Here is a 27,784-nt window from a genome sequence, read left to right as displayed (position 1 = left end):
ATCATCAAGGCGATGTGTTCACTATGGAATGGAAGACTTTGCAATCCGAGTGCCCGGGGTCAGCATCGAGCACTTCCAGTTCACACAGCACGGCAAAGAGAGAGAGAGAGCGAGAGAGAGAGAAAGAAAGAGAGAGAAAGAGAAAGAGAAAGAGAAAGAGAGAACACCTCCATTTGCACCAACAATGGGTTTAACCCAAACCTCAGAACATCGCCCCCTCCTGTTGCACTTCCACCACCACTGATATTGTGGCCAGTCTTACAGCACAGAAGGAGGCCATTCGGCCTATCGTGCCTGTGCTGGCTCTTTGCAGGGACAATCCAATTAGTCCCACTCCCTCTGCTCTTTCCCAATAGCCCTGCAAATTTTTACTTTTCAATTATTTATCCAATTCCCTTTGGAAAGTTACTATTGAAAGGAACATAAGAATTAGGAACAGGAGTAGGCCATCTAGCCCCTCGAGCCTGCTCCGCCATTCAATAAGATCATGGCTGATCTGGTCGTGGACTCAGCTCCACTTACCCGCCCTCTCCCCGTAACCCTTAATTCCCTTATTGCTTAAAAATCTATCTATCTTTGACTTGAAAACATTCAATGAGCCAGCCTCAACTGCTTCCTTGGGCAGAGAATTCCACAGATTCACAACCCTCTGGGAGAAGAAATTCTTTCTCAACTCGGTTTTAAATTGGCTCCTCCGTATTTTGAGGCTGTGCCCCCTAGTTCTAGTCTCCCCCACCAATGGAAACAACCTCTCTGCCTCTATCTTGTCGATCCCTTTCATGATTTTAAATGTTTCTATAAGATCACCCCTCATCCTTCTGAACTCCAAGGAGTAAAGACCCAGTCTACTCAATCTATCATCATAAGGTAACCCCCTCATTTCTCGAATCAGCCTAGTGAATCGTCTCTGTACCCCTTCCAAAGCTAGTATATCCTTCCTTAAGTAAGGTGACCAAAACTGCACGCAGTACTCCAGGTGCGGCCTTACCAATACTTTATACAGTTGCAGCAAGACCTCCCTGCTTTTGTACTCCATCCCTTTCGCAATGAAGGCCAACATTCCATTTGCCTTCCTGATTACCTGCTGCACCTGCAAACTAACCTTTTGGGATTCATGCACAAGGACCCCCAGGTCCCTCTGCACCACAGCATGTTGTAATTTCTCCCCATTCAAATAATATTGCCTTTTACTGTTTTTTTTTCCCCAAGGTGGATGACCTCACACTTTCCGACATTGTATTCCATCTGCCAAACCTTAGCCCATTCGCTTAACCTATCCAAATCTCCTTGTAGCCTCTCTGAGTCCTCTACACAACCCGCTTTCCCACTAATCTTAAGTGTCATCTGCAAATTTTGTTGCACTACACTCTGTCCCCTCTTCCAGGTCATCTATGTATATTGTAAACAGTTGTGGTCCCAGCACTGATCCCTGTGGCACACCACTAACCACCGTTTTCCAACCCGAAAAGGACCCATTTATCCCGACTCTCTGCTTTCTGCTCGCCAGCCAATTCTCTATCCATGCTAATACATTTCCTCTGACTCCGCGTACCTTTATCTTCTGCAGTAACCTTTTGTGTGGCACCTTATCGAATGCCTTTTGGAAATCTAAATACACCACATCCATCGGTACACCTCTATCCACCATGCTCGTTATATCCTCAAAGAATTCCAGTAAGTTAGTTAAACATGATTTCCCTTTCATGAATCCATGCTGCGTCTGCTTGATTGCACTATTCCTATCCAGATGTCCCGCTATTTCTTCCTTAATGATAGTTTCAAGCATTTTCCCCACTACAGATGTTAAACTAACCGGCCTATAGTTACCTGCCTTTTGCCTGCCCCCTTTTTAAACAGAGGTGTTACATTAGCTGCTCTCCAATCCGCTGGTACAGCCGCAGAGTCCAGAGAATTTTGGTAGATTATAACAAATGCATCTGCTATAACTTCCACCATCTCTTTTAATATCCTGGGATGCATTTCATCAGGACCAGGGGACTTGTCTACCTTCAATCCCATTAGTCTCTCCAGCACTACCTCCCTAGTGATAGTGATCATCTCAAGGTCCTCCCTTCCCACATTCCTATGACCAGCAATTTTTGGCATGGTTTTTGTGTCTTCCACTGTGAAGACGGAAGCAAATTAATTGTTTAAGGTCTCAGCCATTTCCACATTTCCCATTATTAAATCCCCCTTTTCATCTTCTAAGGGACCAACATTTACTTTAGTCACTCTTTTCCGTTTTATATATCTGTAAAAGCTTTTACTATCTGTTTTTATGTTTTGCGCAAGTTTACCTTTGTAATCTATCTTCCCTTTCTTTATTGCTTTTTTAGTCATTCTTTGCTGTTGCTTAAAATCTTCCCAATCCTCTAGTTTTCCACTAACCTTGGCCACCTTATACGCATTGGTCTTTGATCTGATACTTTCCTTTATTTCCTTGGTTATCCACGGCTGGTTATCTCTTCTCTTGCCGCCCTTCTTTTTCACTGGAATATATTTTTGTTGCGCATTATGAAAGAGCTCCTTAAAAGTCCTCCACTGTTCCTCAATTGTGCCACCGTTTAGTCCTTGTTTCCAGTCTACTTTAGCCAACTCTGCCCTCATCCCACTGTAGTCCCCTTTATTTAAGCATAGTACGCGCGTTTCTGACACAACTTCCTCATCCTCAATCTGTATTACAAATTCAACCATATTGTGATCACTCATTCCGAGAGGATCTTTTACGAGGAGATCGTTTATTTTTCCTGTCTCGTTACACAGGACCAGATCCAAAATGGCTTGCTCCCTTGTAGGCTCTGTTACATACTGTTCTAAGAAACAATCCCGTATGCATTCTATGAATTCCTCCTCCAGGCTACCCCCTGCGATTTGATTTGACCAATCGATATGTAGGTTAAAATCCCCCATAACTACTGCCGTTCCTTTTTCACATGCCTCCATTATTCCCTTGATTATTGCCCTCCCCACCGTGAAGTTATTATTTGGGGGCATATAAACTACGCCGACCAGTGACTTTTTCCCCTTACTATCTCTAATCTCCACCCACAATGATTCAACATTTTGTTCATTGGAGCCAATATCATCCCTCACAACTGCCCTGATATCATCCCTTATTAACAGAGCTACCCCATCTCCCTTCCCTTCCTGCCTATCTTTCCAAATCATCAGATACCCCTGTACGTTTAATTCCCAGTCCTGGCCACCTTGCAACCATGTCTCTGTAATGGCCACCAAATCATACCCATTTGTAATGATTTGTGCCATCAACTCATTTCTAATGCTGCGTGCATTTAGGTAGAGTGTTTTCATCCTAGTTTTTAAACCACGATTTTTAGTTTTTACCCCTCCTGCAGCCCTTTTATATTCAGTTGGCCCTTTTTGTTTCTTGCCTTTGGTTTCTTTGCCCTCCACTTTTACTCATCTCTTTTCTGTCTTTTGTTTTTGTCTCCTTTTTGTTTCCCTCTGTCTCCCTGTATTGGTTCCCATCCCCCTGCCATATTAGTTTAAATCCTCACCAACAGCACTAGCAAACACTCCCCCTAGGTCATTGGTTCCGTTCCTGCCCAAGTGCAGACCATCCGGTTTGTACTGGTCCCACCTCCCCCAGAACCTGTTCCAATGCCCCAGGAATTTGAATCCCTCCCTGCTGCACCACTGCTCAAGCCACGTATTCATCTGTGCTATCCTGCGATTCCTACTCTGACTAGCACGTGGCACTGGTAGCAATCCCGAGATTACTACTTTTGAGGTCCTACTTTTTAATTTAACTCCCAGCTCCTTAAATTCGTCTCGTAGGACCTTATCCCTTTTTTTACCTATGTCGTTGGTACCAATGTGCACCACGACAACTGGCTGTTCTCCCTCCCTTTTCAGAATGTCCTGCACTCGCTCGGAGACATCCTTGACCCTTGCACCAGGGAGGCAACATACCATCCTGGAGTCTCGATTGCGGCCGCAGAAACGCCTATCTATTCCCCTTATGATTGAATCCCCTATCACTATCGCTCTCCCACTCTTTTTTATGCCCTCCTGTACAACAGAGCCAGCCACGGTGCCATGAACTTGGCTGCTGTTGCTCTCCCCTGAAGAGTCATCTCCCTCAACAGCACTCAAAACAGTGTATCTGCCAAGGAAGAAATACTTGCATTTATATAGTGCCTTTCATGACCACCAGACGTCTCAAAGCGCTTTACAGCCAATGAAGTACTTCTGGTTGGCAGACAGGAGCAAAGAGTAGGAATAAACGGGTCCTTTTCAGAATGGTAAGCAGTGACTAGTGGGGTACCACAAGGTTCAGTGCTGGGACCGCAGCTATTTACAATATACATCAATGATTTAGATGAAGGAATTGAATGTAACAGCTGGGTGGCAGTGTGAGTTGTGAGGAGGATGCTAAGAGGCTGTAAGGTGACTTGGACAGGTTAGGTGAGTGGCCAAATGCATGGCAGATGCCGTATAATGTAGATAAATGTGAGGTTACCCACTTTGGTGACAAAAACAGGAAGGCAGAATATTATCTGAATGGTGACAGTTTGTAAAAGGGGAGGTGCAACGAGACCTGGGTGTCATGGTACATCAGTCATTGAAAGTTGACATGCAGGTACAGCAGGCGGTGAAGAAGGCAAATGGCATGTTGGCCTTCATAGCTAGAGGATTTGAGTATAGGAGCAGAGAAGTCTTACTGCAGTTATACAGGGCCTTGGTGAGGCCACACCTTGATTATTGTGTACAGTTTTGGTCTCCTAATCTGAGGAAGGACATTCTTGCTATTGAGGGAGTGCAGCGAAGGTTCACCAGACTGATTCCCGGGATGGCAGGACTGACATATGAAGAAAGACTGGATCGACTAGGCTTATATTCACTGGAATTTAGAAGAATGAGAGGGGATCGCATAGAAACTTGTAAAATTCTGACGGGATTGGACAGGTTAGATGCAGAAAGAATGTTCTTGATGTTGAGGAAGTCCAGAACCAGGGGTCACAATCTAAGGATAAGGAGTAAGCCATTTAGGACCAAGATGAGGAGAAACTTCTTCACTCAGAGAATTGTGAACCTATGGAATTCTCTACCACAGAAAGTTGTTGAGGCCAGTTCGTTGGATATATTCAAAAGGGAGTTAGATGTGGCCCTTACGGCTAAAGGGATCAAGGTGTATGGAGAGAAAGCAGGAATGGGGTACTGAAGTTGCATGATCAGCCATGATCATATTGAATGGTGGTGCAGGCTCGAATGGCCTACTCCTGCACTTATTTTCTATGTTTCTACGGAGTGCAGTCGCTGTTGTAATGTGGGAAACGCGGCAGCCAATTTGCACACAGCAAGCTCCCACAAACAGCAATGTGATAATGACCAGATAATCTGTTTATTTTTTAAAGTGATGTTTACTGAAGGATAAATATTGACCAGGACACCAGGGATAACTCTCCTGCTCTTCTTCGAAATAGTGCCATGGGATCTTTTACATCCACCCAAGAGAGCAAAAGGGGCCTCGATTTAACGTCTCCTCGGACAGTGCAGCGCGCTCTCAGCACTGCACTGGGAGTGTCAGCCCAGATTTATGTGCTCAAGTCCCATAACCTTCTGACTCAGAGGCGAGTGTGCTGCCCACTGAGCCACAGTTGAATCTACTTCCAAGCAGTGCATTCCGGATCACAACCACTCGATGCGTAATAGCCTTTTGCCTCATCTCTCCCCACCGGCCCCCCCACCCCGGTAGTTTTGCAAATGACCTTAAATCTATGCCCGCTGGTTACCGACCCTCTCGCCAGCAGAAACAGTTTCCCATTATTTACTCCGTCAAAACCCCCTCATGATTTTGAACATCTCTACCTTAGTGGCGATTCAGTAGAGTTTGCATTGCAGGTCTATGCCTGCTCAGAACAGGAATAAATCTGACCCCCCCCCCCCCACTCATTTCACATGGGGTTCTTGTATCCAGCGAGAGGACTGTTTTGAGTGTGACAGATATCAACATAGTTCCCATTTGTATTCCAAAACGAACGATAGTCTTGAGATGCGCATGGTGTGTCAGTAATGTAGCGACTGCAACACAAGTGAACCCTCAGGCTGGCTGCTGGCTTTATCAGCCAAAGCCTATTTTGTAGCAACATTTCATTCAGGGCAAATAACAATATTTGAAGAAATAGGATATGAAACCATTTGACAGAGGGTGCAATAACTGGGCCTACACATTGAGAAGAACAGCACCAAAGTTTGCGGGTGACTTTCCGAGAAGGGGTGCTCTCTCCCGTTGGCCGTAACTTTGGCGCGAGAGTCACGGTGACCCCGGGAAACCAATGTGTTTTTACGAACCTACATACACAAACGACGGGCAGGAAAAGACCAGCTGGCCCAGCAAGCCTGCCCTCACCCACTCGAGGGCTGGAGCATCATGACCAGACAATTCGCCAACCTCACGCTCCCCCCACCCCACCCCCCCACCCCCCGCCCCGATCTCGCCCCGCAACCATGTGATCTTCTGCAAGAGGCCCCCAAAAAAGAACAAAATGGAGAAAAATCCCAGGGCCAACGAGGGGAAAAAATACTCTGGGAAATTCCTCTCCGACCTCCTCAGGTGATCAGAACCAGTCCAGGAGATCACACGGACTAAGTGTTGCCTGTAAAGACACTTACAACAAAAACTTGCATTTATATAGCGCCTTTTACATGGGGAAATGTCCCAAGGCGCTTCACAGGTGTGTTACGAGATAAAAAATTTGACACCGAGCCACATAAGTAGAAATTAGGGCAGGTGACCAAAAGCTTGGTCAAAGAGGTAGGTTTTAAGGAGCATCTTGAAGGAGGAAAGAAAGGTAGAGAGGCGGAGGGGTTTAGGCAGGGAGTTCCAGAGCTTGGGGCCCAGACAACAGAAGGCACGGCCACCGATGGTTGAGTGATTATAATCAGGGATGCTGAAGAGTGCAGAATTAGAGGAGAGCAGACATCTCTGGGAGGTTGTGGGGCTGGAGGAGATTACAGAGATAGGGAGGGGCGAGGCCATGAAAGGATTTGAAAATAAGGATGAGAATTTTGACCGTCTATATGATACGATGTCTGCCCCAGTCAGGAACCGGTCAGTTCCCTCTTGCAGCTAATGTGCACCATAAAATTGCTAAACATGGAAAAACTAATCCTCAAGATAGTTTGCCCAATGACTCAATGAGTTTGAATAGCTAAACTACAGATTACGGGTGGTGCAATGAAGGTTCACCAGCACGAACCCTGGGATGGGAGGATTGTCTTATGAGAGGAGATTGAGTAGATTGGGCCTATACTCTCGAGTCTCAAAAAATGAGAAGTGCTCTCATTGAAACATAGCAAATTCTGAGGGGGATTGACAGGGTAGATGCTGAGAGGTTGTTTCCCCCTGGCTGGAGTCTAGAACCAGGGGCCACAGTCTCAGGATAAGGGGGCGGCCATTTAAGACTGAGATGAGGAGGAATTTCTTCTCTGAGGGTTGTGAATCTGTGGAATTCTCTACCCCAAAGGGCTGTGGATGCTGAAGCGTTGAGTGTATTTCAAGGCTGGGATCAATAGATTTTTGGACTCTAGGTGAATCAAGGGATATAGCGATTGAGTAGGAAAGTGGAGTTAGGTAGAAGATCAGTCATGATCCTACTCAATGGCGGAGCAGGCTCGAGGGGCCATATGGCCTACTCCTGCCCTTATTTCGTATGTTCTTCGTACAAGGAGGCCCCAAGTTCAACCCCATGTCTCTAGTGAATTGGCCGAACTCAAGCTCAGGCAATGATACAGAGTGCTACAACTGGTCTCAGCACTCAGATTACAAAGGGAAATAATTTATCAATCACAGAACCCACTCGAGTGCTATCCAGCCACACCTAGTAGGGGTGTTTGAACCTCAGGGGAGAACAGGGTCAGGGCTTGACTGTGATGTTCCCTCCAGTCTAAATGACCAGCCAACACTCGGTGACTAGACTCCCCCGAGAATAATAGAGGGTTGTTCAGCCTTCAGGCCAGCAAGAAGTTAATGTCTTCATGGGCAGTGAGGATCAGCGATCAGAAAATTAAATAGAAATGAGAGAAGGGCGACGTTTCTAAATACGTGCAATACCATCAAGCACGTTCACAGTTGACGGCAAGATAAGTCTCGACATCCAGCTCTCGCGCCCGTGAAAATACACCATCCAAAGTTAAACACTGCATTGAATGCTTTTGACTTACCGGGAGTGGAGTCTGTCCCCAATCTGGTCAGAGCCTGTTCAGTTTGAGGAACCTCGTTCGCTGACGCGTCGACTGAACTCTCAGTCACGGCCGCCATCTTGCCGCCATCCTCATTCCTGAAGGGTGCAGCACCCGACGGCGAAGAACATTCCCCGCTGCTCTGGCGCTCACGTGGTCCGATAACCAATTCTGTATCAGGCCACGACTGGAGCGCACCGCGCGGGTTGTCGCTGGCCTTTCCGCCGCGGCCGTTTGGCGCCGTCACATCTCCAACTTTGCCGCCGTCCAGGCTGCTCTGGCCGAAGCACGCCATGTCGTCATCGTCCCTCGCGCACGCGACCTCAAACTCGTACGACAGCGGATCCACCGACGCGCTCAGATCTTCCTCGGGCTCGCAGGAGACATCGAAGCTGTAGGACACCGGATCCAAGGAAGTGTACTGAACCTCTTCCTCTCCGCAAGCCACGTCATACTCGTAGGTCATCTGGTCCAGTGACGTGTACTGGTCCCCATCCCGTTCACAAGCTAAATCAAACCCGTACAATATCCGGTCGACGGCAGTGCTCTGCACGGTGCGGATGTCCTGCTCCTCTTGGGTATACGGCGCCAACAATGCCCCGCCTCCGACTTCAGACACGCTCAGATTTATCCCCTCCAAAATATTCTCCGGCAGGCAAGTGGAAAAAGAACTCAGGTTCGATTGGTCAGCGGAAGTCCTCAAACTCTCAGTTAGTGCGGAGTGCGTCGGAACAGGTCCAAGCTTGCCCGCGCTTGGTCCTTGGGCAGAACCCGCTGCGTATGTGTGCCCACCACTGCCCTGCTGCTCCAACGGAGTACAGCCAGGAGCGTCCGCAAACCGGCTTTCATAGTCTGCCCTCGGCCCCGAGCTGGGCGACGTCCTCATCAGCTGGTCGGCGCCCGTTGCGCTCTCGAGAGACCGCTCACATGGCGACAGACAGGTGGTCCCACCACTTATCTCCCCCGTGTCACAGGCGTAGCTGACACATAAGCTGACGCTGCCCTCGCCCCCTGAACCAAGTTGCAGAAGCCCAGCATTGACAACTTGCTCTCCGGCCAGATTCAGCACGTCATCCGGGCTGCAAAATCCCTTGTTGACGTTGGTCTGCATCTCTTCATCCCATAGTATTAGTTCCTGATTATTATTTTTCTCCATTGGATTGACGGAACAGTGCCCTCTCGCAAAGTGGTGGATACTTTATGATCAAATTTCCGATGTGGCTGGAAGAATAAAGGTTTAGAACATAAGAATTTCCCAACAATTCTGTCTTTTATTCAAGCACACGAGCCCACTTTTTTCTTTCCAGCTTATCCCTCAATTCCTTCTCTGCAAAGACACAACCAGTTGCCTCTTTGTAAAGTAACTCAGATTACAGACATTATAGAATCATACAGCACTGAAGGAGGCCATTCGTCCCATCATGCCTGTGCCGGCTCTTTGAAAGAGCGATCCAATTAGTCCCCCCCACCCCCACCATGTTCTTTTTCCCCATAACCCTGCAATTTTTTTTCCTTTTCAAGTATTTATCCAATTCCCTTTGGAAAGGTACGACTGAATCTGATTCCGAATACTTTCAGGCAGTGCATTCCAAATCATAACAACTCACTGAGTTTAAAAAAAAAATCTCATCAGTGGAATGTTGGCCTTTATTGCACAGGGAATGGAGTATAAAAGTAGGGAGGTCCTACTACAACTGTACAGGGTATTGGTGAGGCCACACCTGGAGTACTGTGTACAGTTTTGGTCTCCTTATATAAGGAGGAATACACTTGCATTGGAGGCAATTTCAGAGAAGGTTCACGAAGTTGATTCCTGAGATGAAGGGGTTGTCTTATGAAGAAAGGTTGTGCAGATTGGGCCTCTACTCATTGGAGTTTAGAAGGATGAGGGGGGATCATATTGAAACATATAAGATTCTGAAGGGGCTTAACAAGGTCGATGCAGAGAGGATGTTTCCCCTCGTGGGAGAAATCTAGAACTAGGGGCCACAGTTTCAGAATAAGGAGTCGACCATTTAAAACGGAGATGAGGAGGAATTTCTTCTCTCAGAGTGTCGTGAATCTTTGGAATTCACTACCCCAGAGAGCCGTGGAGGCTGGGTCATTGAATATATTTAAGGTGGAGATAGACTGATTTTTGAATGATAAAGGAGTCAAGGGTTATGGTGGGCAGGAGGGAAGTGGAGTTGAGGCCAAGATCTGATCAGCCGTGATCTTATTGAATGGCAGAGCAGGCTCGAGGGGCCAAATGGCCTACTCCTGCTCCTATTTCTTATGTTCTTATGTTCCCCCTCTGGTTAATTTGCCAATTATCTTAAATCTGTGTCCTCTGGTTACCAATCCACCCGCAGTGGAAACAGTTTCTCCTTAATTACTCTTATCAAAACTCTTCATAATTTTGAGCACCTTATTAAACCTGCCCTTAACACTCTTTGCTCCAAGGACAACAATCCCAGATTCTGCAGTCTCTCCACATACCTGAAGCCCCTCATCCCCGGTATCATCCTGGCCATGTATCAAATGGCCGCATGTTTCTTTTATGCTGATGTCTAGCACTGAATTTTGGAGTAACACTTGAAAGTGTAAGGGGAAAAATGTGATACACGGGCTATTCGTGCCAGATACATTGTAAGCAAATCTCCCATAATACTGCTCTCGAAAATAAGATACACTGTTTCATAAGAATAGTAATATTATACCATGCAAAACAACGTATTATTCTTCTGCTGAAGTCTAGGTCTGTGGTTCTTTAAGGCTACAATGTTTGTGACTTTTTGAAAAGGATCACCGACCTGAACCGTTAACTCTGTTTCTCTCTCCACAGATGCTGCCTGACCCGCTGAGTGTTTCCAGCATGGTCTGTTTTTAGTTCAAATTTGCAGCATCTGTAGGATTTTGTTTAACTGCTGTTCAGTAAAGACGGGGTGAACGCCTCGCGGTTAATCAAGGGGCCGTTGAATCAAGGCTTGGGCGGGTTCATATGGAGGGTAGCACAGTTACTCCAGAATTAGGACTGTGTGTTCCCCTGCTCTGCATCACCTAAAAGACTTGCATTTCTATAGCGCCTTTCATGTCCACCGGACACCCCAAAGCACTTTACAGCCAGTGAAGTACCTTTGAAGTGTAGTCATGTTGTAATGCAAGAAACACAGCAGCCAATTTGCAAATAGCAATGTGATAATGGCCAGATAATCTGTTTGTGATGTTGATTGAGGGATAAATATTGGCCATCATCATCATAGGCAGTCCCTCGAATCGAGAATGACTTGCTTCCACGCCAAAAAGGGATGAGTTCACAGGTGTTTCAATGAAGGATCTAATATTCCAGGTCCCGAACTACATCTTGAAGGGTGGAAGATGCCTGTGCGTGGATTTTTTTTAAAAACGTGTGGTGGCCATTGCACACCAGCCACCACACGGGCTTGACAGAGCCTAGGTCTTGGTCCAGTAGCAAGGATTAACCAAGACGACTGGAAGCCAGGACACCAGGGATAACTTCCCTGTTCTTCTTCAAAATAGTGCCGTGAGATCTTTTATGTCCACTTGAGAGAGCAGACGGGGCCTGGGTTTAACGTCTCAACCGAAGAAAAGACACCGCAGCACTGCACTGAAGTGTCAGCCTAGATTTATGTGCTTAAGTTCCTGAAGTGGGACTTGAACCCACAAAAGGAGGGATATACTTCCATCGGAGGCAGTTCAGAGAAAGTTCACGAGGTTGATTCCTGAGAAGGGGTTGTCTTATGAAGAAAGGTTGAGCAAGTTGGACCTATACTCATTGCAGTTTAGAAGAATGAGAGGTGATCTTATTGAAATGCATAAGATTTTAAGGGAGCTTGACAGAGTAGATACAAAAAGGATGTTTCCCCTCGTGGGGGAATCTAGAACTAGGGGGCATAGTTTCAGAATAAGGGATTGACCATTTAAAACGGAAACGAGGAGAAATTTCTTCTCTGAAGGTCGTGAATCTGTGGAATTCTCTACCCCAGAAAGCTGTGGAGGCTGGGTCACTGAATATATTCAAGGTGGAGATAGACAGATTTTTCAACAATAAGCGAGTCAAGGACAGCGGGCAGGGAAGTGGAGTTCAGGCCAAGATCAGATCAGCCATGATCTTATTGAATGGCGGAGCAGGTTCAAGGGGCCAAATGGCCTACTCCTGCTCCTATTTCTTATGTTCTTATGTAACCTTCTGACTCAGAAGCAAGTGTGCTACCCACTGAGCCACAGCTGACATTAAGATTTAGGGCTAGACTTTCCACTATGATCACTATCGCTCCAAAATGGGCGATATTTCCGACGATTTTTTTTCAGGATCGCTGGAATATTGCCCATTTTAAAAACCACTAGTTTCGGCTTTTTAATTTGGACGATAGCCTTAGCGGTGTGAATGGGCAATAGCGAGCAAGGTTGGCGTTCATAGCAATGGTCGTTCTGCGCATGCGCTTTTTTTCAGGCAAAAAACTTTTCCCGCAATTCGGGAGGTCAGGGGTCATCTGCGCATGCTCAGAAGGCAAAAGGAGGGAGCGAAAGAGAAAGGATTTTTGAAGGAAGGTTTGTGGAGGCTTATGAATTTGAAGGAATTGAGAAAAAAAGTAATCGGATAACATGGAGATGGAACACGAGGAGTCAGGAGAGAGTGTTGGGGAGGTTGGAGGGAGGACAAATCTGTTTTCCGGAGAAGCAAACGAGGTCTTAGTCCACGAGGTGGAGACTCGGTGGGTCCAACGGGGGACGGGGGACGGGGGACGTGGGACGTGAGGCCCTCCCCCAGAGTATACCAGCGAATATGGGCGGATATTGCCGCAATAGTCTCATCGATAGCCCACGATAGAAGAGAGCCAGAACAGTGCCGCCAGCGCTGGAACAATCTTGTTTCATTGGCAAGAGCAAGTATTAAATTATTAAATTTACAATTGTAATGATGCACTGACTCATTAATTAGAATGTAAATCTGCAGGATTGTAATTAAGCTGGGTAATCTTGGGTAGCTTCCCTGTTAAGATTTGGACTGGGGTCGGAACTGTGCCCTTAAACTTTAATCTTGCCGAGATGCCTTAAATTTAATCGACAGTAGGAATTATTATTTAAAGGCTTTGATCGAAAATTGAGGCCAAAGGAATGACTGGAAGCAGACAGACCGCAAACACTCAGCATTTCTAACACCAGTTTAGAAGGAGAATTATTAAATTATAATCGCTGCTTGTGTGCTGTGAGCAACTCTTTAACTTGGGCACCGTCTCCTTTTTGGTTAAGTTGGTGGATGGGGGCACGACTGAGCGCCGAGGGGGCTGCTCAGCTTTGCCCAGACTGTGTGAGTCTCTCCGGCTGCTGTCAGTCACCCAGCCTGGACTGGGGGGCGAGATGCCCTGGCTCACTGTCTACCGTGGGACAGGTTGAGATATTAGCTCCGGCCACACGGAGGTCACCGAGCACAGCCCAGAGACACTGTGCCCCCTCTCCCTCATAGTCCTGTCATTGCCGAGCTCATCAGCGGTCCTGATGTCCCGTCTCCGCTTCGGGCGCAACGGGAGGCCCCTGGAGCATCACCCCAATCGCTGCAGGTCGAGTGGACCACGGAGGAAGAACAAGATACGACCGAGGAGGAGGAGGATGATGATGAGCGTGAAGGGTCGTCTGCAGAGCCTGCAGCCACGTCATCCTCAACGGATGAAGTAGCGGGGCCAAGCGGCCTGCAGCAGGGCACTTCGAGTCTCCAGTGCCCACGCCGACCCCGCGGAGGTTGGGCTGGGAGAGGTATGCACGCACAGAGACAGGCAGATGTGAACCAGGACATGGTGTCTCTGTCGGGATTGCTCGAGAGCTCCTCCGGGTAATTGGTGGGTTGACCGGCAATACTGCCACACTATCTGCGCGAATCTCGGAGGGCATGGGGCAATGCAGCGAACGGCCACATAGCAAACAATGGTTTCGGGATATGGCACTGCACCCCAAGGTGCCTTACCACCATCAACTTCAACAGATGCAAGTCAGGAGGAAGCAGTTGCTTCTGACTCGGAAGAAGTTTCTTTGGGAACGTCTTCTCCTCGGCCCCCTAAAGTCAATCTGCCGATGTCACCGCCACCACCCCCCCACCACCCCCATCCCAGAGCAGCAGCCCTCGATATGCTCTACTGCAAGACGACTTCGCCCCGTTACTAGAGGCGTAAGTGGGAAAAGGGGGGGGGGTGGGATAAAGGTAGAGGAGGGAAGCATGGCCGCAGGTAGGGAGGGAGGGAGGGGGTGTGCCTAATCTATTTTAATTTAAATTGTTAACTGTTCTTGTTAGAAAAATTTGTTGAATGTTGGGGGTGGTAGGAGGGTGTTTTTGTAGTGTTATCATTATTTAAAATTTATTGTTGGGTGAACAATTTTGGGGTGGAGGGGGAGATGGGCGTTATAGTTTGTTTTAAAAATTTTACATCAACTGTTACATTATTAAAACTTTTTCTTGAACTTTACAATTGTTGTGCAGTGTCTTCTAATAATGTACGGTTAAACATCAATACAAGGACTACAAACAATGGCCATGGCCAGGCAAGGATGAAACGTAATGCAACTGTAACTGTCATCAACGTAACGTCACACAAAGCGTTCATTTATGAGCTGCTGATGCAACAGTTTTGCAGCTGCGTAGCTACCATGGGGCTTTTCCAGTGGTGTGGGGGGGGGGGGGGGGGTGTAGGGGGCATGGGTTCATCGCCAGGCTGATTGTCCTCCCCGAGGTCCTCGTCCTCCTCCCCTCGCTCCTGAGGTGCACCGGCAGTCCCATCTGGCAATTATTGTCCTCTCCTGACAGCTAGGAGCATGCAGCACACCACAATAAACTCAGCGACCTGCTCAGGGTGGTATTGTAGGTTGTCTCTTAACTGGTCCATGCACTTCAGAACTCCAATTGCCTTTGAGGATTTTGCGTGTGGCTATATGGCTTTTGTTGTAGCGCTTCTCGGCTTCTGTCTGGGGATTACGCAGGGGGGTCATGAGCCAGTTGGCAAGGCCATATCCTTTATCCCCCAGCATCCAACCGTGACCTTGTGGCTGACTCTTTTAAACAGGTCAGACACGGTGCTCGCACGCAAGAGGTGCGCATCATGGATGCTCCCTGGAAAGTGTGCATTTACTGCCTTGATTATTTACTTGTAGTTGACAATGGGAATCGCTTTTGGTTCTGAAACACCTCTGAATCCTGTAAAGGTGCTCGCAGGGCGATGTGCGTACAGTCTATTGCTCCCTGCACCTTGGGGAAGTTTGCTATTCTTGAGAACCCCAAAGCCCTCTCACTCTGAGCCTCCTTGGTCATAGGGAAGTTTATAAAGTCCATCCTACATGCGTAAAGGGCTTCAGTCACCTGTCGAATGCAGCAATGTGTGGCGTGCTGAGAGATGCAGCAAATGTTGCCAGCTGAGGCCTGAAAGGAGCCCGACGCATAGAAGGAAAGTGCCGCAGTAACCTTAACCTCAACGGGCAGTGCGGTCCTGGTGGGCAGCAGATCTCCATTAGCTGGCATATCTCACTGACGACCTCCTTTCGGAAGCGCAGCCTTCTAACGCACGTGTTATTGGACAAGTCCAGGTATGATCTCTTATCCCTGTAAATCCTCAGTCTGCCACCTCTTTGATTGGGCACATAATGCTCTTCAATAAACCTTCTTCCAGCTGTATTCTGCAGCATGTGAGTAGTCATCAATACTAGTTGAGAAATTTCAGTCACCATTATTATAAATGCCCTAATCTATCTTCAAAATTTTTAAATTGTCCTCAACAAATACAATATAAATTCAAAATTAACCACAGTGTGATTAGGTGATTGGCAAGATTCTAAAACGCCCTTAAAATTACTCACGAATTACTTCAATGCTACCATCCATCTCAAGCAGCCTTATATTAAACTTCCTCCGATTTACAAAATGGCGTCCATACCGCTGGGTTAAGATCAGGTGACTGCAGCTTTTCTTGAGCATCTTTTTGGGCGAGCGATCATTTGGACGCAATATGGGTGAAATGCCGAAAGTAGCGCTCGCAGATAATCTGGGCGATATTTGGGCGCGAGTTTCCATTATAAACAGTCTTCTGGGCCTTTCAGGCGTGATGACGTCAGATTTTATTTTTTTTAAATGCCGGGTGATTCAGCTCATTCCTGTGTGCCGAAAGCTGTGCCGGCGATAAATGGGCGATAATCGGGCGCGAGTTTCCATTTATCATCAAATATGGGCGATAAACTGAATCTCAGCGCTTATATGAGTGCTAAATGGGCGATTATGTGCCGAAGGTGTAGCCCCAAGAATTTGCCGTAGAGAGGAATCGCGCAAATATACTCACTCTGCAATGTAGTGCGTCAAAGCTTGGATTATGCATCCCATAACGTTATCCATCAAACTCCACGAACATTGAACAAAAATATAGGAATGAAAGTCAGAGCACACAGGAGGATACATGTCCCGCTTGATCTGCTCTCCTGTAGGCACAGGCTCATGGCGACCCTAGGTATCGGTAGCACTCCTTCATCTCATCTCATTCATTACACCTGGTGCCGTATGCTAGTAAGCTATTCAACCATGGATGTATCACATAAGAATTAGGAGCAAGAGTAGGCCATTTAGGCCCCTCGAACCTGCTCCACCATTCAATAAGATCATGGCTGGTCTGATCTTGGCCTCAACTCCACTTCCCTGACTTATCGATCAAGAATCTGTCTACCTCCACCCTAAATATATTCAATGACCCAGCCTCCACAGCTCTCTGGGGCAGTGAATTCCAAAGATTCACGACCCTCTGAGAAGAAGAAATTTCTCCTCATTTCCGTTCTGAAACTATGCCCCTAGTTCTAGATTCCCCCCCCCCCCCCCCCCGAGGGTAAACATTCTCTCAGCATCTACCCTGTCGAGCCCCCTCAGGATCAGATATGTTTCAATAAGATCACTTCTCATTCTTCTAAACTCCAATGCATAGAGATCCAACTTGCTCAATCTTCCTTCATAAGACAACCCCTCCATCTCAGGAATCAACCTCGAGAACCTTCTCTGAACTGTCTCCAATGCAAGTATATCCCTCCTTAAATAAGGAGACCAATAAGGCAGTACTCCAGGTGTGGTCCCACAGCCAAGCCTGCATCTTTCCCAGTAGAGGTCACTGGCTAGGGACCAGGAGTGGGGAGCCAAGCTGATTATATCGCTTCATAAACTGCCTCAATGCCATGACTGCGGTCAGATAAATAAATACACACACACACACACACACCCCTCCGCGCACAGAATGCAGACGAGAGCTGGCTGCACAGTTAGCCATTAAGCTATCGAGGGGAGCTTTCCGCAGGATAAATCTGGTCTTTGCAGCTATTTGGTGCCTTCGGTGGAACTCACTTTTAAGTCTAGTGAGAAAATAAATCCCACCTGGCTAAATACACAGAATCAGTCAGGTTGCCTGCTAATGTGACCAAAAACCAAACATCCGTTTTAAACCTTGGGTGTCAGCCGTGGCTCAGTGGGTAGCATTCTTGCCTCGGAGCCAGAAGGTTGTGGGTTCAAGGCTCACTCCAGGTGATTTAAGCACAAAAATCCAGGCTGACACTTCCAGTGCAGTACTGTTGGAGGTGCTGTCTGTCGGATGAGACATTAAACCGAGGCCCCGTCTGCTCTCTCGGGCGGATGTAAAAGATCCCGCGGCACTACTTCAAAGAAAGAGCAGGAGTTCCCCCGGTGTCCTGGGCCAATATTTATCCCTCAATCAACATCACTTAAAAATAAAAACTGACCTGCTCATTATCACAATGATGTTTGTGGGAGCTTGCTGTGCTCGTTTCCCACATTACAACAGTGACTACACTTCAAAAGTACTTCACTGGCTGCGAAGCTCTTTGGGACATCCTGAGGTTGTAAAAGGTGCGGCAGAAATGCAAGGCGCTCTTTAATTTCATTGCTTCTTCTGATTTCATGAATTGGGTGAAACCCTGGACCTCGGGCTGAAGCACAGAGAGACTTGTTGGGTCTCCAGCGAGAAGCAGGCCGCACATCTGAACCTCGGGTCTCCAAAAATGGGCTTTCAAATGGGCTTTACCACACCAGTGGCCAGCCTGTACGACTGCTCTGCTCCTTGCTCATTCTCATCCTTATTTTTAAATCCTTCCATGGCCTCGCCACTCCCTATCTCTGTAATCTCCTCCAGCCGCGCTCCCCCCCCACTCCCCCGAGATGTCTGCGCTCCTCTAATTCAACCCTCCTGAGCATTCCTGATTATAATCACTCAACCATTGGTGGCCGTGCCTTCTGTTGCCTGGGCCCTAAGCTCTGGAACTTCCTGCCTAAACCTCTCTGCCTCTCTACCTCTCTCTCATCTATCAAGACGATCCTTAAAACCTACCTCTTTGACCAAGCCTGCCCTAATTTCTACTTATGAGGCTCAGTGTCCAGTGTCCAATTCACTCCTGTGAAGCGCCTTGGGACGTTTCACTATGGTAAAGGTGCTATATAAATACAAGTTGTTGTTGCTCATGTGCTACTGCAGGGGAGAGTCTGGGCGACGGAAAAAAAACCCTGTGAAATCAGTACTGCACACGCACACAGTCAAGAGGTGGCAGCCTGGCCTTGACAGGCCACAATTGAAACCTATCAAGAATTATGGGCATCAGACTCAAAAGAACTTGCATTTATATAGCACCTTTCCCGTCCCAAGGCACTTCACGGCCAACGAATTACTTTTGCCGTGCAGTCACTGTAGTTGTGTAGGCAAGCGCGGCAGCCAATGTTCGCACAGCAAGCTCCCACAAACAGCAATGTGATATTGACCAGATAATCTGTGGGATTTTTTTTTTTTTAGGGGTTGTTTGAGGGATAAATGGTGGCCAGGAAACCAGAACTCCTCCCTTGGTCTTCTTTTACAAGTGCCACTTAAGCAGGCACGCAGGACCCTGGGTTTAACATCTCGTCTGACGCCACGACCTACAACGCTGCAGTCCCTCGGTGCTGTACAGCCATGCCAGCATAAATGGTGTGCTGGCCCTGGAACATGAACCCATGACCCTCACAGAGAGCACGTGCTCCCAATAGGCCAAGCTTGTCGTCTTGACACCCAATCAATTAACAGGGTAATGTGCTGCCAGGGAACTCGTCGCTTTTAATCTTTCTACCCTCGGGGATGAGTGTCAATGCGATGAAACAGTTTTGATTTCTCAAGGAGATCAGAAATTCCTGAAACTATTCCACTTGAAATCTCACTGATCAAAGCGCGAACATTCTAATCCAGCTCCCCATATGGTGCGGTGGGGAGTGGGAGCTAGCCGTGCCAACAGTAAAGGTTAGCAGTTCAAACTAATCCAGGAGCCAATGAGAGCACTGCAATGTTCCTGTTGTCCTCAGAAGCGGGAAAAGAAAAAAAAAGACTTGCATTTATATTGCGCCTTTCACGGCCACCGGACATCTCAAAGCGCTTTACAGCTAATGAAGTAGGTTTGACGTGTATTCGCTGTTGTAATGTGGGAAACGCGGCAGCCAATTTGTGCACAGCAAGCTCCCACAATCAGCAATGTGATAATGACCAGATAATCGTTTTTTGGTTGACTGAGGAATAAATATTGGCCAAGACACCAGGGATAACTCTCCTGCTCTTCTTTGAAATAGTGCCGTGGGAACTTTTTACCTCCACCTGACAGAGCAGACAGGGCCTCGGTTTAACGTCTCATCCGAAAGACGGCACCTCCAACAGTGCAGCACTCCCTCAGCACTGCACTGGGAGTGCCAGCCTAGATTTTTGTGCTCAAATCCCTGGAGTGGGACTTGAACCCACAACCTTTTGACTCAGAGGCGAGAGTGCTACCCACTGAGCCATTGGCTGATATGCTGGGGAGGGAAGAGAAGCAAAGAGCAACTCGACCAATACTGAAGAACAAAATATGTGTGTATGAATGGTTTCGGGCTAGTGGCTGCGCATCTCGCATTCGAATTTCCTGCTTCCCATAGGTTTTGTTTGGTGCATCGCCCCTTCAATAGGCTGCGCGGCCCATTCTCAGTTTTGCGCTTGCGTGACATTTAACACTGAAAAAGCCGATCCCGGGCTCATAAAGTCACTATAACGTCATAGTGTGAGCCGTGGCTCAGTGGGTAGCACACTTGCCTCTGGGCCAGAAGGTTGAGGGTTCAAGTGCCACTCCAGAGACTGGAGCACATAATCTAGGCTGACATTCCAGTGCAGTACTGAGGGAGCGCTGCACTGTCGGAAGTGCCGTCTTTCAGATCAGACATTAAACCCAGGCCCCCGTCTGCTCTCAGGTGGGCGGAAAAGATCCTATGAAACTATTTTGAAGAGGAGGAGAGTGGTCTGTGGTATCCTGGGTGATATTTAACCAACACCTAATAACAGATGCTCCTAAACACCTAAAGGCAAAGGTTCTCCACCAGCCCAATCCCCGCCACACAGCACTGTACTCCAGTCATCAAGATCCATGGCGCGGCCCTGGACAACGTGGACCATTTCCCATACCTCTTATCAACATGGGCAGATATTGACGATGAGATTCCAGTGCGCCAATGCAGCCTTTGGCTGCCTGAGGAAAAGAGTGTTCGAAGACCAAGCCCTCAAATCTACCACCAAGCTCATGGTAGTAATACCCGCCCTCCTGTATGGCTGAGAGACATGGACCATGTACAGTAGACATCTCAAGTCGCTGGAGAAATACCACCAACGATGTCTCCGCAAGATCCTACAAATCCCCTGGGAGGACAGACGCACCAACATTAGCATCCTCGATCAGGCCAACATCCCCAGCATTGAAACACTGACCACACTTGATCAGCTCCGCTGGACAGGCCACATAGTTCGCATGCCAGACACGAGGCTCCCAAAGCAAGCGCTCTACTCGGAACTCCTTCACGGCTAACGAACCCAAGGTGAGCAAAGGAAACTTAACAGGGGCACCCTTAAAGCCGCCCTGATAAAGTGCAACATTCCCACCGACACCTGGGAGTCCCTGGCCAAAGACCGCCCTAAGTGGAGGAAGTGCATCCGGGAGGGCGCTGAGCACCTCGAGTCTCATTGCCAAGAGCGTGCAGAAATCAAGCGCAGGCAGCGGAAAGAGCGTGCGGCAAACCTGTCCCACCCACCCTTTTCCTCAACGACTATCTGCCCCACCTGTGACAGGGACTGTGGCTCTCATATTGGACTGTTCAGTCACCTAAGAGCTCGTGTTAAGAGTGGAAGCAAGTCTTCCTCGATTCCGAGGGACTGCCTATGATGATGATGAAAAACAGATGCTCTGGTCATTATCACACTGCTGTTTGCAGGAACTTGCTGATCGCCAACTGGCCGCCACGTTTCCGACATTACAACAGTGACTGTGCGTCAAATAAAAATGTACTTCATTGGCTGTGAGGTGCTTTGGGACTTGGAGATGGTGAAAGGCACACTATAAATGCAAGGCTTTCTTTAGAAACCTAAGGGAAGAATGACCATTGGGACACTGAGGGTTCCCACCTGTAGAACCCGCAGCAAAGAGAAGGAACTAGCAAATAGCAATTCAAAATGCTCGCCATATTTTCATAAGTCAATTAGCACTTCCCTGCCTCCAGCTCCACTGGAACCAACCCACAAAGGAACACCATGCATCATTAAACCCAACATTTTTACGCTTTTGTCTAATTAACCTTTAACACATACTGTAAATAGAGCACAGTACGGGGAACCTGTGTGATATGATCTACATGCCAAACGTCGCACTGACCATAACTCACTCGTGTCTCAGAAGGTCACCTTAGATATAAATCACGGCCAAGGGTCTAACGTGGCGGCCAATTGCCGATCAGCAAGATCCTGCAAACAGCAGTGTGATAATGACCAGAGCATCTGTTTTTCATCATCATCATAGGCAGTCCCTCGCAATCGAGGAAGACTTGCTTCCACTCTTAACATGAGTTCTTAGGTGACTGAACAGTCCAATACGAGAGCCACAGTCCCCGTCACAGGTGGGGCAGATAGTTGTTGAGGAAAAGGGTGGGTGGGACAGGTTTGCCGCACGCTCCTTCCGCTGCCTGCGTTTGGTTTCTGCACGCTCTTGGCGATGAGACTCGAGGTGCTCAGCGCCTTCCCGGATGCACTTCCTCCACTTAGGGCGGTCCCCTCCGCTTCCACTGACAATAGTGCTTGTATCCGGGGCCCGCTTCACAGCTAGACATTGCTCGGCACAGATCAGGGACAGAGCCTGGGATATTTCTGGTCCACTTCCGCGCTGGATGGAGCAATGCGGCTCTTAAATTCCAAGCAAGCTTTGAAGACCACGAGCTACACGCTCTTCAAAATTTGAAGAGGATCACATCACAGGAGAAGGGCTTACAGTAAAAATGATTTGCCTTGTGGCTGGGGGGGGTGGGGGCGAGGGGGTCTCTGCCCTCTGTTAGGACTGTTTTATCGACGGGGAGAGAAGGGGACCAATTGAGAAGGAAACATCTACAAAGATTATAGATCTTTGGTTTTACATATTTCGGTACGACCAAAGATTTACAAGGATGATAGCAGAACTGAGAGGGTACAACGATCAGGAAAGACTGAAAAGGCTGGGGCTCTGTTAACATAAGAACATAAGGATTAGGAGAAGGAGTCGGCCAATCGGCCCCTCGAGCCTGCTCCGCCATTCAATATCATGGCTGATGATCTAGCTCAACTACACTTTCCTGCACTAGCCCTATATCCCTTGATTTCCTTAATATCCAACAATTTATCAGTCTCGGTCTTGAATATACTCAATGACTGAGCCTTCACAGCCCTCTGGGGTAGAGAATCTCAAAGATTCACCACCCTCTGAGTGAAGAAATTTCTCATCTCAGGCCTAAATGGCCGACCCCTTATTCTGAGACTGTGATCCCTGGTTCTAGACTCCCCAGCCAGAGGAAACATCCTCCCTGCATCTACCCTGTCAAGTCCTGCAAGAATTTTGTATGTTTCAATGAGATCACTGCTCATTCTTCTAAACTCTAGAAAATATAGGCCTAGTCTACTCAATCTCTCCTCATAGGACAATCCCCCCAACCCAGGAATCAGTCTGGTGAACCTTTGTTGCACTCCATCTATAAGTATATCCTTTCTTGGGTAAGGAGACCAAAACTATACAAAATACTCCAGGTGTGGTCTCACCAGGGCCCTATATAATTGCAGGAAGACATCTTTACACTCCTACTCAAATCCTCTTGTAATAAAGGCCAACATACCAGTTGCTTTCCTAATTGCTTGCTGTACCTGCATGTTAACTTTCAATGATTCGTGTACAAGGACACCCAAGTCCCTCTGAACACCAACACTTCCCAATCTTTCACCATTTAAAAAATACTCTGCTTTTCTATTTTTCCTAAGGTTAAGGTTCATATACAAACTTCACTGGTATTTTCTAGCCTTTGATGCATTAATACGATCTGAATGTTTGACGTATCTGTTTCAACTTGGAGTTATTTTCGGAAGAGAAAAGTTAATGGCCAAATGGGAATAATCAGAGTTAAATGATCTTGCCCGGTGGCTCAGATAGCAGCAACAACTTGCGTTTATATGACGCCTTTAACATAGTAAAACATCCCAAGGTGCTTCACCGGAACGTTATCAAAATTTGACTCCGAGCCATATACGGAGATATTAGGAAAAGTGACCAAACGCTTGGTCGAAGGGGCAGGTTTTAAGGAGCATCTTGAAGGAGGAGAGGTGGTAATGTGTAGGGAGGGAATTCCAGAGCTTGGGGCCCAGGCAGCTGAAGGCACGGCCACCAATTTTGGGAGCGTTGAAAATCGGGGATGCTCAAGAAGCCAGAATTAGAGGAATGCAGATATCTCTGAGGGGTTGCGAAGGGGTTTATTTTCAGCTGAAGCCCAAAACGAGTGCTTCCATTGTGGCTGGCCACCCCCCCCCCCCCCGTACTTTTCACCTTTAAAAAATAAATCTCTGTAATGGTTTTATTTAAAGCACACAATGAAAGGAAATCTGCCATGTTGCCTTCTTGTTTGTGGAAGGGAAGATTCTATCAGTGGCAGATATCATGGCCGACAGAAACATAGAAAATAGGAGCAGTAGGCCATTTGGCCCTTCGAGTCTGCATCGCCATTCAATATGATCATGGCTGATCCTCTATCTCAACACCACATTCTGAGACTGTGACCCCTTGTTCTAGACTTCCCAGCCAGGGGAAACATCCTCCCCGCATCCAGTCTGTCCAACCCAGTCAGAATTTTATACGTTTCAATGAGATCCCCTCTCATTCTTCTAAACTCTAGTGAATACAGGCCGAGTCGACCCAATCTCTCCACATACAATGGTCCTACCATCCCAGATACCAACGGGCAGGACCTTCCATCACAGTGATCTTCACTGCTAAAGAATCGTAGCTGCGGCAAGATCCATATAGAATTACAGGAATTAGTGCGCTATTTATACAGACACCACTGTTCTAGACACACATAATAATGCCAACATGGAAACAGGCCATTCAGCCCCACCATTCCTGGTCAGTGTTTGGCCCCTGCGCCAGCAAATACTTCTTGATCACATTTACTCGACTTGCTCCCACATCACACCACTTTGCCTTCATCTCCCTCTTTAACCTAATATTGAATGTTGTCAAGCTGTGCCTCAGTGGGTGGCACTGAGTCAGAAGGTTGTGGGTTCACTTCCCACTCCAGGGACTTGAGCACATAAATCCAGGCTGACGCACACTCAGTGCAGTGCCGAAGGTGCCGACCTTCGGATGAGACATTAAACTGAAGCCCTCCGTCTGCTCTCTCAAGCGGATGTAAAAGATCCCGTGGCACTATTTCGAAGAAGAGCAGGGGAGTTATCCCCCAGTGTCCTGGGGACGATATTTATCCCTCAATCAACATCACTAAAAACAGATTATCCGATCATTATCACATTGATGTGCGTGGGAGCTTGCTGTGCGCAAATTGACTGCCGCGTTTCCCACATTACAACAGTGACTACACTCCAAAGGTACTCCATTGGCTGTAAAGTGCTTGGAGACGTCCGGTGACTGTGAAAGGCGCTATATAAATGCAAGTCTTTCTTTTATTTATTTTGGCATAGCTTGCGCCTCAACCATTAACCCTGGAAGTGAATGCCACAGCCTCACAAACTCTGTGAAGAAGTTTCTCTGGCATTTAATCTTGAAGCTGTGGGTTCTCGTTCTTGACCACTCAACTACTGGAAACAGTCTGCTTCCATCTACCCTGTCCCCATCCTTTCATAAATTTAACCACTTCCATTCTATTGCCCCATAATCTGCATCACCACAAAAAAGAACCCAATTTTTCCAAGTCTTTTTTCATATTTAATTCCCTATACCAGGCAGCATCCTCATGAATCTGCATTGCGCCTATCTAAAGCCTCAATATCCTTCGTAGAATGTGGAGACCACTAGCACACACAGTACGCTAACTGAGGTTTTATATATATCGTCCACCCTTCCCTCTTCAATCATGCTGGGATGTGGCTCAAGGGCATTAGGTGCTGTCCAGTATATCATCGCCAAACCCGATCCTACCATTAGCCAACAATAACTCGCGCTCACACTTTCTATCAAACGTTACTGTATAGTGTGCCTATCTTGTAAGGATCACAAGTACTCCCTGTAACATTTTCCCCCTTCACACTTTGAGTGTGCCATGAGTAACATCGAAATAACGAGAGAGAGATAGAAAGATGCATCCGTCACAATTCTGGTGTCACACCAGCAACAGAAAATATCCCTTGATACAAATGTGAGAATGTCTGGAGTCAGTCATTGACATCAGCAGTCAGACTTAAAAGAAATGCAGAACAAAAGTCTGGAATTTCTGGATTTTGCCCTGTAGCAATTGAACTCTGACTGACCTCAACTGGTGTTTACTGAACAGCAATCTGACTCCTATGGTCTTAAAAGAGAACATATGCATCTTAGCAGCAGAATACATTTTGCATTTCATAGTACAACAATCCTACTCTAATAAAACAGCATGTCATTCACTTACCACGGGCATCCCAAGGGAAATGTGCTACTATATGTACAAAAAAGGACTCTAGTTTTAAACTATTATACACCAGACATCATAATTTTTTACAGATGCAAAACAAACTTTTTTTTTTAAAAAGCAAAAGAAAGTCATCATTGATCTGGCACCTGAAAATTACAATCATTTTTTAATTGGCAAACTTCCCTGACCAAAAAAAAACACCCTCTGATAGTATTGCAGCTGTTTTGACAGCTAAGAGTTTTGGTCAGAAATATACCTCAGCAGATGAATAATGCATTCTGCATTACATGGTAGAACAGCCCAGTCTTTCGAGAGCAGTGCATCATCCAACTTGTCGCGAGCAACGCCACTGGAGATCTGCCAGTACAACATATAGAAATATCACAGTTCCACACAGTATACAGAAATAGCATAGTTCCATACAGAACACAGAAGCATCATCATTCTAGGCATTTTACTTAGTCCTCCCCTTCTCTCCCAGCTGGGGTATTGGTGCATGGGTGACAGGTGCTACCCAGTAGATCACAGCCAAAACCAATTCTACACTTACTCAGCAATAGCGTGTGCATACTTTCCAGCACACTGAATAAGACTGGGAGCATCGCCCCCTCCCTAGCCCAGGGCTGTTGAAGCCAAATGATAGCTGCATACAGATTTGGAATTAAAATAGCACTATTCCCTGTATATATAAAACAATACTGTTCTTTTATACAAAAACAATACCTCACTCTCTTCATTCATATATTAGACATGCACGGTTTTATAAAAGTATCACAAAAGATGCAGAATTCCGACATTGCAGGAGGCTAACAATTCTCTTATTGTCCAGCTGACTTCACCTGGACTTTTTTTTTTTAAAAAAGCACCTCTTCGCGGTATTCTGAGCGTCTCGCTTCAACCACGGCGTGACTGATCACACGCAAATATAAAGACGGCTGCGACTTCGGAGTTTTGGAGGGGAGGCCAAGCAGACAATGGAACGGGTACGTCGCCTTGAACGCGTCACGGCCCCCACCACTTGCCCCTTCCGCTTCGAGCCAGCGCTCGACTGCGAACCGAACCCCTGCCCGCCGCACGACCGCACCACCAGATCACAATAAGGCACCGTGCCCTTGGAAAGCACAATGCCGCCACCCTTGCGGGCCGGGTGGTGAGCCCTTTTTTCCCCCCCTGTAGGACCACTTTGCAGCAAGCAGCCTGCGTGCCAAGCTTGCAACTACAATCAGCCAACACTGTCATTCCTCTCCTCCCCCCTCCCCCTAAATATTAATCCCCATGCACCTGAAAGTTAACACACACATGCCAAGCAATGAAAGTGCAGCTCAGTGCTGTGTCACTGTGCACTAAAAAAGCACTTCAATGTCAATGTGCACTTTTCCATTCAAGACAAAACAAATCCCACTTTTGGTTTTTTTTGTTGCAATGGGGATGCACCACATCCAGGAGCTTTGCAGGAAGGTGGTTTTTTTTGGTTTTGCACCTGATGTCGCTCAGGCTGCACCCCCTCCTTGCTGGCTGCCTGTGCCCAGTGCCTGCTGATCAAATGCTGCCTGCCACTGCAGCGCCTGCTGCAACCCTCAGTCCTGCTCCATTAGCAATCCCAGCCAAGTGGCATCC

At 47.4% G+C, this 27,784-nt stretch overlaps 1 protein-coding gene across 10 annotated transcripts in view; it reads right to left on the bottom strand.

Annotated features, from left to right (window-relative positions):
• LOC139237968 (uncharacterized) overlaps positions 1-27,784 on the bottom strand; it is a 142,132-nt gene extending 114,348 nt beyond the window's left edge. For all 10 annotated transcript variants that reach the window (XM_070867311.1, XM_070867313.1, XM_070867312.1 and 7 more), the window contains exons 1-3: positions 27,648-27,784; positions 26,424-26,524; positions 8,188-9,426 (exon numbers count right to left, since the gene is read on the bottom strand). In XM_070867311.1, coding sequence (XP_070723412.1) covers positions 8,188-9,361 — 1,174 coding nt within the window. In that variant the 5' untranslated portion in view covers positions 9,362-9,426; positions 26,424-26,524; positions 27,648-27,784. The remainder of the gene's footprint in view (positions 1-8,187; positions 9,427-26,423; positions 26,525-27,647) is intronic.

Source organism: Pristiophorus japonicus, chromosome 24 (genome assembly GCF_044704955.1).
Source record: "Pristiophorus japonicus isolate sPriJap1 chromosome 24, sPriJap1.hap1, whole genome shotgun sequence".
In the NCBI taxonomy this organism is placed as follows: Eukaryota; Metazoa; Chordata; class Chondrichthyes; family Pristiophoridae; genus Pristiophorus; species Pristiophorus japonicus.
This window is presented reverse-complemented; position numbering and strand designations above follow the sequence as displayed.